Genomic DNA, 13,516 nt, shown 5'->3' on the forward strand with positions numbered 1-13,516 from the left:
CTGCAACACATTAATGAGTAGGTGAATGAAGTGATAACGTCATATGAGATTTAGACTTGTGGACTCTTGTTTTATGTTTGTTTGTTTTTTTATGTTTTTTTTATGTGTGAGTGTGTGTGTGATTTTTCTCCAGAGGTGTCCATCCTTTGGGCTGCTCACCAGGTTCACCACAGTTCAGAGTACTACAACCTCACCACCGCCCTCAGACAGTCCGTCACGCAGCAGTTCACATCATGGGTAAGATATTATTCATTCTCTTAAATGATAAGTCTGTTGAAATATTAATGGGAATAATTCGTAAATTACTCCTACTACCAAGTGTTGTGTCAGTGTAGCCAAAGACTGATACATCTTATTCCTGTGTGCCTAATGCCGGGTTCAGATTACACAATAGCCCGATAATAGCCCAACCCGACAGACGTAGGGAGTCAGAAACGAAAATGGACGAACAATTCAATTCAATTTTTCAATTTAATTCAAGACCCAACAATTTCCCTAAGAGCATGCATCATAGTTGACGACTTAACTAGTATGACAAATTCCACAACACGTCCCCTGACTTTGTCCAATAGGGTTAGATGCCATTGTTTGTTTACATTCTTGTTCCCAGAAGTTGTTCCCTAGCAACTCCTTCCCATTGACGTCAAGCTATGATTGTTCAGAGACCAATGTGTAGTCTGTCATGTCTCTTGGCTGAGTCACGCCAAGAATTTATCACCGTCCTAGTCTTATCTAACATAGTGACCATCTTAACAGACAAAAATACTGTGTAGTCTGAACCCAAATTGTTGTCCAAAAACTATTGAATGCACTATTAAGAGCCACACCGCTGCACAGGGGTTACATGAGGCTGAGTACTACAGACAAGGTAGGAAAGTATTGAGAGACTGACTAATACATTGTTTGTTTGGCTCTTTCCATGGGATTTGGTGACCAAAACAAAAAATTTGAAATATTGCCAGCCTTAAATGTACTCTCTTGTGTTTTTGACCACTAGTGGCAATTTAGAGCAATGTTTTGATGAGCAGTTTTGAAGTCCCCATGTTGTTCCTATCAAGTGCTCTGATAATTTCAAAGTCACATTTCTTACTTGAGATTGTATATGAAAATCAATCTCAAACGTGCCTGATGAAGGCAGGATAGAACATGTGTTCAATCAGCATGCACACACTGTACTAGTGATGGTTTTAGGTTTGTACATCAAAGTTAAGACTTTTAGGACTGGAAACGACCTACCTGCTGCACATACAATTGCTTGGTGTGTTCATATTTTATTCAATATGTTAATAAAAGAGGACTTTGTCAGATGTTTATTTTTTTTAATTTTTTTTATTTAACCTTTATTTAACCAGGTAGGCCGTTGAGAACAAGTTCTCATTTGCAACGGAGACCTGGCCAAGAATAAAGCATAAGCTTGCAAGACAACATACAGTTTCACGTTCAATACAATACAAGAAAAACAGAATACAATAGGCTACGTAAAGTGCAGATTAGGCAGGCAATAGAAAGCCGTCGCAAAGGGAGGGGTAAGTGAGTCGAGGGTGAATAAGGTAATAACAACACAATATACATGAATAGACAATCTATAACAATGCTGAGAAGTATTGACACTAATTAGTGATTTAGGTCAGTAATAACACAGTAAACATGAATATACAGTCTATATAAAATTCTGAATGTAGGGAGAGTCAATATACAGTTAGTGTAAATAGTGGTCTAGTTAGAGATGTAGGTCAGTAATAACACAGTAAACATGAATATACAGTCTATATAAAATGCTAAATGTAGTGAAGAGTTGATATACAGTTAGTGCAAATAGTGGTCTAGGTGCTAATGTGGTTCAGGAATAACACAATAAGCATGAATAAATATAGAAAGAGTCAATGAAAAATATGAAATGACATGCTATATAAAATGCTGAAATGTGGTAAAGAGTCGATATACAGTTAGTGCAGAATTGTGGACTAGATAGAGATGTAGAGTGTACTAAAATTGTGTTAAGGTGCTAAGGTGGGAATAAAAGAAAAAAAACAGAAAAAAAACAGTTGAGCATATCGGGGCAGAAGAGAGAGAGCAGAATATGATAGCGTTGAAAATGTGCATTAGTGCAAATATGCAGTTGGGCGTGACAAGGATAACGGGGTAAGGGTGTGCTAAACAGTGGGTGAAAGATGGATAAAGGAATAACAGCACGTGCAGTGAACAGACAGGAGCTCAGACAGACATGATTTGAAGGCAGTTAGTGGGATAAGGGTTTTAAGTTTCAGGTTTTTTTGTAGTACGTTCCAGTCATATGCAGCTGAGAAATGGAAGGAGTGGCGGCCAAAGGAGGTGCTGGCTTTTGGGGTGACCAAGGAGATGTAACTGCTCGAGCGAAGGCTGCGGGTGGATGAGGCTATTGTGACCAGTGAGCTTAGGTACACCAGGACCTTGCCTAGTAAGGACTTGTAAATGAGTTGGTACCAGTGAGTTAAGCGTTGAGTGTGTAACGAGGGCCAGCCAATTAAAGCATAGAGGTGGCAGTGGTGGGTGTCAAAAGGGGCTCTGCTCACAAAACGTATGGAACTGTGATAGAGAACATCCAATTTTTGCAAGAGAGAGTTTGAGGCAGTTCTGTAAATGACATCACTGAAATAGAGGGTTGGTAAAATTGTCATTTTCACCAAGGCGAGTTTGGCTACGTGAGTGTGAGTGAAGGAGGCCTTGTTGCGGAATAGAAAACTGATCCTAGACTTAACTTTAGATTGAAGGTGGTTTATTTGTTGCTGGAAGGAGAGGGAACTGTCTAACCAGACACCTAAGTCTTTGTACACCGCCACATTTTCTAATTCCAACCCATCGAGCGTGGTTATATTAATCGGATAGGTAGGGGTGGGCAACGAATGATTGAAAAGCATGAACTTGGTTTTGACAGTGTTTAATAGTAATTGGAGGTTTCGGAAGGAGTGCTGGATGGCATTGAAGCTCTCCTGAAGGTTTGACAGCACAGTCTCCAATGAGGGGCCAGATGTATATAGGATGGTGTCGTCTGCATATAGGTGGGTTTGAGAGTTCCCGACAGAAAGAGCCACATCATTGATGTATATGGAGAAGAGAGTCTGCCCCACAATCGAACCTTGTGGTACCCCCATAGTGACATCCATAGGACCAGACAGCATGCTTTCAGATTTAACGCACTGGACCCTATCAGAAAAATTGTTGTTGAACCACACGAGGCAGTCATGAGAGAACCCAAGGTAGTTGAGTCTGTTGATAAGAATACGATGATTAACCGAGGCTGCACTGTAATGCTTTTTGTCGAAGGCTGCTATGATGTCGTTTATTACCTTGAGGGTGGCTGTGGTACAGCCGTGACCTGCACGGAAGCCAGATTGTGTAGCGCAGAGGACGTTGTGGGAATCTGTTTATTGACCAGGCATTCGAAGACTTTCGCAAGGTAGGGTAAGATGGAAATGGGTCTATAGCAGTTTGGGTCAAAGGAGTCTCCCCCTTTGAAGAGAGGGATGACTGCGACGGATTTCCAATCCCCAGGGATTTCTGAAGTTGTGAGAGACAGGTTAAAGAGGTTGGTAATGGGGGAAGCACTAATACAGATAATTTTAGGAAGTTGGAGTCCAGATTGTCTAGCCCAGCTGACTTGTATGGGTCTAGATTTTGCAGCTCTCTCAGCACGTCGGCTGTCATGATTGGGGTGAAGGAAAAGCGTGGTGGGGGGTGTGGACGTGTAGCTGCAGGGGATGTGGGGCAGCTTGTTTGGGGGCCGGCCACCAGATGGAAAGCATGACCGGCTTCAGCAAAATGTTTGTTGAAGTTCTCTATTATCGTAAACTTGTCGGTGGTAATAGTGTTACCTAATTTCAGGGCCGTGGGTAGCTGGGAGGAGGAGTTCTTGTTCTCCATTGTTTTTACAGTGTCCCAGAACTTTTTTGAATTGGAGCTACAGGAAGCAAATTTCAATTTAAAGTAGCAAGCTTTAGCTTCCCGAACTGCCTGAGTGTACCGGTTTCTTGCTTCTTTGAAGACTTGCATGTTATGGGGGTTGCTTGAGGCTAGTGCCATGCGCCACAAGATGTTTTTATGTAGGTTGAGGGCGGTCAGCTCCGGTGTGAACCAGGGGCTGTATCTGTTCTTGATTCTAAACTTTTTAAATGGGGCATATTTATTTAGGATAGCGAGGAAATCAGTTTTGACCAGGCATCCTCCACTGTCGGGATGAGGTTAATGCTCTCCCAGTCAACAAGATTCAGGTTGGACAGAAAGGCTTATTCGCAGAAGTGTTTTAGACAACGTTTGAAAGAGATAAGATATGGGTGTTTGACCGCGGACCCGTTACGGGTGCATGCAATCTGACAATAATCACTGATATCCTGGTCAAAAACAGCTAGGGTGTATTTAGAGGGCAGGTTGGTCAGTACATTGTCTATGAGGGTAGCCTTGCTTACTGATTTGGGGTTGTATCTCGTAGGTTCAGTTATAATTTGTGTGAGGTTGAGGGCATCGAGCTTAGCAAGTATAGAAGCTGGGGTGTTAAGCATATCTAGGTTTAAGTCACCTAACATAAAAAATTCTGCGGTAAGATGGGGGGCAATTAGTTCGCAAATGGTATCCAGGGCACAGCTTGGGACTGAGGGGGGTCTGTAACAAGCAGCGACAGTTATAGCCTTATGTCAGGAGAGCTGGGTTTTTTGGGTTTGGGTACAGACCTGGATAGGATGACAGAGCTTTGTAAGCTCTCTCTACAGTATATTGCCACACCTCCCCCTTTAGCAGTTCTATCTTGACGTAAAATTTTGTAGTTTGGGATTATAATTTCTGAATTTTTGGTTGATTTCCTGAGCCATGATTCGGACTCAGCTAGAATGTCAGGGTTGGCTGCATGAGCAAGGGATGTGAAAGAATCGAGTTTAGGAAGCATACTTCTGATATTAAGGTGCAAGAAACCAAGACATTTGCAATTGCAGAAATCAGTGAATGAAAGCACCTGGGGGGTAGGAGTAGGGCCTGGATTAGGCTCTATGTCTCCTGAGGAGCAGAGGAGAAGAAGGATGAGTATGTGACCCATAGCTTTGAAGACTGGCCGTTTAGTCTGACTAGTGGAGTGAAGTAACGTTATGGGCATATGGTCGTGGTAAAGAAAATTCAGGGCCACATATGAAGCCAGGGGAATGACGGGAAGAGTGGTCAGTGAGGGTAAACCAAGGTATTTTGTGACAGAGAAGGAGATTGAATCACTATACAGAATAGGTAAACAACAGAAAGTCTCGGAAGTTATATGCAGTGAGATGGTGTGGTTAGCATTGTTATAATGCGAGGAGTTAAGGAGTCTACACGGGATGAAAACAAAGGAGGTGAACAAAAACAACAGGACACGAGTCATGCTAAATATGGCACTAACAATGGTAGTACTTCTCTCCTCTCCTCTCCTCTCCTCCTCAGATTTTCTACCTGCCCATGGCTCTGGTTGCACCCCCCTCGATCTTTGCCGTTCACATACAGTTAAACTTCCTCTACCAGTTCTGGATCCACACTGAGGTAAATATTTAACCACGTGTTATAGATTCTGCAATCAGTTTGTTGTTGTGGAACACACTGAAACAGTAACTGGATCCTTAAAAGAGGAGACAAGGGTCAATGTTGGAGGGTGTATGGACGATAATGGTTTATGTGTTAAAAACATTTGATTTGTTGGACCCATGCAGTTAAACTGTCCCCTAATAAACCACTACCATCATTCATCACCAGACACATTGCATTGTGTTTTTGAGTGAAACGCTTTTTACCTGCATATGGAGTGTCAGGTAAAGGTTACGATAATGTACAAAAAATTAGCAGTTACAGCTTCTCAAGTGTGTGGATTTTCTTGATTTTCTCAATTTTGTTTATCCTTTTAAATTTGAATACATTTTTTTTGACAAATTAAGACTTTATTAAATTGTTTATGGCTCGAGTAACTTGTGGGCATTTGCATGCGTTTGCCATTTTTCATGCATCTCTTTAAACACTAATCTAAAAAAAAAAAATCTAAAGAATAAAGAAAATACTTGTCACTTGGAGCTATTTAAATATGTAAATATATTGTATAATCAGTCAACATGTAGCTGTGTATGAATCTACTCTTCCATTCGCTGTTGCTGTGCAAAGTTAAAAGGGTAATCTCACTGAAGGAAAGTCTGTAAAGTTATCTTTCTCTCTGTGCCAATACTAATCTGTCTGCTAAGTCGAGCCTTTGTGGACTCAGTGTTGCAGTGGAACCTGTATTCAATAAAAAATAATGAGATTTTATGAAATATTCCAAACAGAAGCATGCCCACTCGCTCTGCCTTTAAAAAGACTGTGAGTATCACTTTTACAATCCCCACAATCTTTAGAGGGAATGAATGGATTTGGAACGCCTTCCATATTTTAGTGCACTATTAGTGATCGTAATAGTCACGATTTTCTGAAGGGATGTAATTTATGCCTCCTTTATGGGCTTTTTTTGATGTCATGTAATTTATTGGCACGCTATTTGCTGCGCCGCTCCAGCCTCAGAGCCGGAGTGAAGTGGTGGAGACCCTTTTCATTCAAGATAAAACTCTCACGCTCGGCTGCCAGACGCAGCCATTACGTGGAAATAATGAATCACTGAGAAATTCTGTCCAGCCGTGCACATTTCTCCAGACTGAGAGGTCTGTCGTATCAAACATCAAAATATCTTAGAGTTGAAGCCCAAAGAGAAACATGAACTGTGTGAAATATGCTCCGTGTGACCTCTGTAATCTTTAATGACTTCACTGTTGCATCTGTTTGATATCTAAAAGAGAAAATAATTTTATAGTTGATAGTTTTGTGCACAAAATGTACTCATGATGAATTTAACTGCATCGATGTTTATATCAGACTAGAGGTGCATGTTTTCTGTATGTGTGTGTTAATTGGTTTAACATTATCAGAACTGTTAACATCTCTGCTCTTGGCACTTTTTCCTCATCCTACCAGTCCATGCATACTGTATTTTGTTAAACAATTGAACCTGTTTCAGCCCTAAAATCAGGGAATCAAACAAGAATATGAATATTTAGAAATGTATGAAGGAGATTTTGACAGCTCACTTTTTGACACCTATGAACTAAAGTGATATAACTAAAACCATGAAACAATTCAATTTTTCAATTTAATTCAACACCCAACAATTTTCCTAAGACCATGCATTTGGTGCAACAGAACACAAGGAAAAACAGGCTTAAAAGGCTCCTTTTTAATAGGCAGAAAACTCTTGTTGGGCTGCCATCTGACGCAACCGGTTGGGGGGAGAGAGAGATACCTAACTACAATAAATACAGAAATATGACTCATAATAATTTTAGCAGTAGTTAAAATGAAAAGACATGATGAACAGTGGCAGTGAAGATAATAGAACTATGACTAATAATAATATTAGTAGTAGCTGTTGGTGGCGAGCCATGTGCAACCACAATCTAGTGTGTCTAGTGTCCCAGAATGCATCCTTTCAACGGTTATCCATGGTAATCTTTGCTTCTTTTTTTTGTCTCCGAAGGTTGGTCAGTCTAACTTTGATACAAAACAAGATATGATCTGAAATGATAGTCGATCAACTGGTATGACTCACAGGATGTAGGCCGCCTATTCAAGACGAAATTCTCCTCCACTATTTTGCAAGGGCACCATCGCTGCATCCTGGGCTCAGGGCAGCCCAAGACAATTGTGATTGGTTGAAAGAAATATAACCGACCCCAAAAAAAAAAGGTTCCCTGAATGCGGGATTATGATGCTTTCAGCCAGACCTTTCTCTAGCACTGGCACAGCGCTTAAACAACGCGTGGAGGTCTTCCTATGCGAGACTATCGATCAATAGACATTAAATTGTTAACTAATTTCGGATTGTAACTATTGATTAATCGCTTAAGTGATTTTCAAGCAAAAATCCCAAACATCTGATGGTTCCAGATTCTCTAATGTGAGGATTTGCTGCTTTTTTTCAATCGTATATTAAAGTAAACTAATTGCATTTGGGCTTTGGGGTATTGGTCATACAAATAAAGTAATTTGAAGAAATTATCTTGGAGTCTAGAAATTGTGATAGGAATTTTGAGCCATGTCAGTCGGTCGCTCCACCACTTTGTTCCAGCTAGAAATATCTCAACAACTATTGGATGAATAAATGATGATTTTATGCAGACATTCATGGTGCCTGGCCAAGATCCCCTGACTTTTTGTATGGTACGACCATCAAGTCAGAAATGTTCCCTTCTCCAACATTTTTTCCAAGAAAAAAAAAAAATTAATAACACATTTACACCTCCCAGAGGATGAATCTTTTCCATTTTGGACACATGGCCTTTCATCTTGTACCACCACCAGGCCAAAATGTCAATTCTGCACACATTATATCTCATAATCTATAAATCAGGTTGTGATAAGATTTACTGAACACATTCTCTATATGAAGTATAAATGTCAGTGTATTGCATTTTATTATTCTATTTCAGCTGATCAGAGACCTTGGACCTTTGGAGTGGGTCTTTAACACCCCAAAACATCACAGAGTTCATCACGGTAAAACAAGCTTTATTGTATAAAGAAGACTGACAATCTAATGTTCTTATTTTATTAAGTTTTACGGATATTTGTTTTTGCCATGCATGAAACTTTACATCAACATGTTGTGACAGTTTGTCTTCCAATCTGTCACACTGTCCAGCAAGAGCAAAATCAAACATGTGATAAACGGTCATGTCTGATTATATTTAAGTTTAATTTTGTCTGCTCAGGTTATTTATGTGCAGATAAGTTAGAGATAATGCAATGAAAAGGGCATCCGGGGTCAGAGATGTTTTTTTTTTCTTTTTTTTTTTTTAAAGAGAAATAATAATTTCTACGGTCATCTCACAAAATATTATCCCAACAGGGAGGAATATTTACTGCATTGACAAGAATTACGGAGGAATTCTCATCATATGGGACCGATTATTCGGTAAGCTAAAAGTTTCAATGCCTCCTTTTAGTCACTGCTAGCTATAGCTAAAGATCTGTGCTTATATTGGTGTATGACAATGTTCTTTACATGGCATTAGATCAGTGAGTTAGCGCTGGCCAGATCAATACCAATAGTATCGCTGCTGCTGCTGCTGCTGCTACTATTGATCTGACTCTTTACTGTATGAATATTACTATTTTGTAAAAACATACGCTGCCTCCCTCTTCTTTGTTTTGCATAAAAGAACTTCTCCTTTAATTGAATTAACTAATCTAGTAGTACCATTTACTACTGTCATAGTAGAAGTACTAAACACTTTGAACTGTGCTCACATGTAGCCACACAGAACGCCAAAGTTATGTATTAAAAGGGACTATATGTAACTTTGAAATGTTTCTGAAACTGTGTAATTTTTCATCTGATGATCATATATGACCTGTAACAGCAAATGAGTCTTAACAGTGAAAAGAACGCTATTTTTATATAGTTTTTATTAATGCCTTTGCCCAGGTCCGATTTTTCCCGTGAAGTCACAAAAGTATTTACGGCAGATAGACGGGGCTACAGTCACACATTCTGATGATTAGGAGATTTCTTCATTTAGGCCTATTGTATTTTAATGTTATTTTAGAAGTTATTGTTGTTGTAGTTATGGCTGATACTGGGGCAGGACCATCACAGGAAAGAAGGAAATTAATGAAGAACAACTAAAAGCTAAAAGGGAAAGTGAAAGACGACGGTCAAAACCCGAGTCACACTCAGTCGGGCTTTCAACAGATGGAGACAATTGCGGGATTGTAAATGATTCAAAACCAACCCTGAATTAGCCCTCAGGTAGGTAATATGTCTATTTCATTCATAAAATAACTTTTAAATTGCGCAACGTGGCTGTACGTCGGTAGCCGACATTAAATTACGTCCCCCTTCCATTTAGCGCGGACGTGTTAATCCTTTTAGTCCGTGTTTGTGTTGGCTTACTATTGTCTTTCCCTTGTCCCCCTGTACTTGTGCAAAGCGTCCTTGGGTTTCTTGAAATGTGCTATATTAATCATTTATTATTACGTTGGTTGCTACAACAAACTCTTATTGCTTCGGCTCCTGACACAGTGACAGTGATAACTTTACCCGCTTTAGCTCACGATACATCCAGGTGACCGATGTATCTGTAACGTATTCTGTTATTGTAAATTAATGATTTTCTGTCTGAGCAAAATATTCATCGCAACTATATGACCTCCCGGTAGCACTAACTCAGGCTATGTTTAGACGGAAACGATCTAAACGCAGAAGTGGCGTTTTTATTCCGCATTTAGACGAGCGTTTTGGGGGGGAAATCTGCACGCATATGGTGACGCAAAAGTGTGTGAAATTCGATATATGCACACCAGGCGGCTAGGTGGTAGCGTGAAGCACTGCGACGCAACACCACCAAGTCCACACGCCTGCGTAAAACCTTCATTCTACTTCTCTCCCTAGTAGCGCGAAACCAAAACATGGCCAAGCAAACAACAAAAGCTGACAATTTTGTCTGGACAGAGGTGGCACAAGAGGGCGTGGACTGGGAGTCCTGCCAGTCAAAATATATAGACATATGGACCAAATTTCTTCAGCAGTATCCTGTACCTGGAGGGATGTCATATCCACACGAGAAAGACGCTATCTGTAAAAGTCAGATATCATCAAAGCTGAAAGCCATCAAGTATAGGCAGGCTGTTTATATGCTACCCAACAGCAGAGTGGCCATGGGCAAGTAATCGCTCTAAATTTTGATTTATGTAATGAAATATGGGGTGCCACCCTGAGCAGATCGGAACAGACTTTTGCGTTTTACCGTTTTAGACGGGAACGCGACGGTGCAGCGTTTTTAAGATTTCCACTCTGGAGGGTGGTTTCACTTTTTTGTGTTTTTAAGCCCTAAAAACGCTGTTGCCGTCTAAACGAAAGGCACATTTGCTAAAATATTTTGTTGTTTTCACCCGCAAGCGTTGTCGTGTAAACAGGGCCTCAGTAAAGGAAAGACATTTACAGCGACAGGTGTTGAAAAAACATTACCGCTTTTGTCCAAAGGGGCCGCTAGAATCAACACAAAAAGTTACATATAGCCACTTTAAGTTATGCAGTTTAAAAATGTATATTTTTTTGTTATTATTGATGTTTTGAATCACCTTTATATTAACTTTTGCATAGAGTGTTCAGTGCGCAAAACATTGATGACTCAAAGAGATATTAGCAGCCTGTGATATCAAAGGGCTCCTTAATTTTACTGGTACAAGTCTCACTCCAAATTTATTTAACAGTCTCCTGTTTACAATCAAAGTATTGAAAGATGATCTTAGTTAACTGTTTTGCTGTTTTTATCTGTACTGGTGTCTGTGATGCCTGCCCTCTTATTACTTGATATTGAATGGAAACCCCAAAGTTGTGGTACAGTATTGCCCATTATAACAACAGAACGAAGGGAAACGTAACTCTATAAACTGTAGGTTTGCCTTTAGTCTTTTTACTCGACTCAGCGATTTTGCACCAAACGTCAGCGAGAGGTAACTGATTAAATTTTGAGGTTTACATTACCCAGAAATCCCTTGGGTTGTTTTCTCTCTCTCTCTCTCCCTCTCCCTCCCTCTCTCTCTCTCTCTCTCTCTCTCTCTCTCTCTCTCTCTCTCTCTCTCTCTCTCTCTCTCTCTCTCTCTCTCTCTCTCTCTCTCTCTCTCTCTCTCTCTCTCTCTCTCTCTCTCTCTCTCTCTCTCTCTCTCTCTCTCTCTCTCTCTCTCTCTCTCTCTCTCTCTCTCTCTCTCTCTCTCTCTCTCTCTCTCTCTCTCCCTCCCTCCCTCTCTCTCTCTCTCTCTCTCTCTGTGTGTGGCTGCAGACCGTTTTAAGAGGTTGATCCCAGAAGCTGTGATCCCAACTTTATCAATGTTCTTTTGTAGCAGGTTTTATGTTTTACTCCTCAGAATATTCTTTTTGGAGGTTTTATGTCACCAAACGTTGTTGTAAATGTATATGCTTTGATTAGCTACAGCCAGATATTTGGAGACCAAAGCAGAGCTAAAAGTAGAGTGAATATTTGACTTATAATTGGCAGGTGGACACAAACAAGACTTCAGGTGAATGATAATGTTTCAGAGTGTCGGCTGGATGTGTAAATATGTTGTGTTTACAGCTTGTAATGCTGGACCCAAGTGTCCAAGTTTAAGGTATTTATTCATATTATTTAGTTTTGCAAATAAAAACTGTACATCTCCTTCTCAGGTACCTTTGCTCCAGAGACAGACAAAGTGGTGTACGGCCTGGTGTTCCCTATCGAAACCTTTGAAATCCTCAACGTTCAGGTTGGTCCCATCTTCCATCGATGGTGTGGCCACCGCCATAAGTCTCACCTCCATCCATCGGAGTATAAACACCTTTTTAGTAGATGAGGCGTGAGCTCATGTTTCCCTTTTGCTGGCTGAGTGGCCATTTGGTAACCATAACATTATTACTCTACTCTAAACAAACTGCCCAGCTGAGGTGAAGGAGGCCAACGAAGTGAAATGCCAGGAGGTGGATGTTACGATTATTTTTGCTGACCCCGCTGTTGGCAGAGCACAGCGTGAGCAACGTCCTGTCCAATGAAAGCAGAAACATTTCTATACTCAGGATTAGTTATTGCAGCTTCATTAACATTGATCAGTTAAATGTACTGTAGCGTTTGATTGTGTATTGATGTTTAACTTTTTTTCTGTCTTTTTTTTTTTCTCTTAAAGTTACACTACTATTTGCATTTGTGGAGAAAGTCCAACACTTTCAATGATGTCAGCGACAAATTGTCAACTTTCTTCAAAGGTCCGAGTTGGAAACCTGGTAAACCTCGGCTAGGTGACCATGTCGACAACCCCAAGGTTAGTAAAAAGAAAATCTGTTGTTTTCATAATTTTATAGGAGGCATATTTTCAGAGCAAGGCCCTCAGGCTTCATTATCCATCATTTTGACACACGGAAAACACAGGCCTAAATGATTCAGAGCATTCCTTATTGAAGGATTCACATATTCTACAAGTTTTACAAGGAACTGCCACATCAAATAAAATCTGCAAAGCCTTTGTAGAGGGAACACAATAAGTTCATTTTCACCGTCGTCTTTAAACGCAGTCTGCGGGATTAAAACCGCATGCAGTTGTGTGTGTGTGTGTGTGTGTGTGTGTGTGTGTGTGTGTGCGTGTGTGCGTGCGTGTGTGCGCTCAGAAAGAAATACAGGCTCCAGTTGAAGGCCCCGGCGGTTAGCTTTGAAATAGCGCTGATGGTGTCACATATTTAGTTCCCTCATGCTTCACACTTTAAAAAAAAAAAAAAAAAAACTCCCCTTTGCCTTTGTAATTAAATTGGCCCCTTAAACACAGCAGGGCGATTCTAAACACGGACAGAGCTGGAATTGAACCGAAATATCTTAAAAGGCCTGGTGTAGACGGCTGCTCGTTGATATCTGCCGGTGAGGGAAAGAAAGGAAAGAGAGGGGAGTGAGCGAGGACAGAAGGTTGAAAGTGTTTCAGCTCTTTGAGAATA

At 40.5% G+C, this 13,516-nt stretch overlaps 1 protein-coding gene across 4 annotated transcripts in view; it reads left to right on the plus strand.

Moving 5' to 3' along the window:
- The window catches only part of agmo (alkylglycerol monooxygenase), a 70,105-nt gene that overhangs the window by 26,418 nt on the left and 30,171 nt on the right, over positions 1-13,516 (plus strand). For all 4 annotated transcript variants that reach the window (XM_078252169.1, XM_078252171.1, XM_078252170.1 and 1 more), the window contains exons 4-9: positions 134-237; positions 5,437-5,532; positions 8,490-8,556; positions 8,909-8,974; positions 12,227-12,306; positions 12,721-12,855. In XM_078252169.1, the coding sequence (XP_078108295.1) occupies positions 134-237; positions 5,437-5,532; positions 8,490-8,556; positions 8,909-8,974; positions 12,227-12,306; positions 12,721-12,855 (548 nt within the window). The remainder of the gene's footprint in view (positions 1-133; positions 238-5,436; positions 5,533-8,489; positions 8,557-8,908; positions 8,975-12,226; positions 12,307-12,720; positions 12,856-13,516) is intronic.

The sequence above is a fragment of the Sander vitreus genome, chromosome 6 (assembly GCF_031162955.1).
Source record: "Sander vitreus isolate 19-12246 chromosome 6, sanVit1, whole genome shotgun sequence".
Taxonomy (NCBI): Eukaryota; Metazoa; Chordata; class Actinopteri; order Perciformes; family Percidae; genus Sander; species Sander vitreus.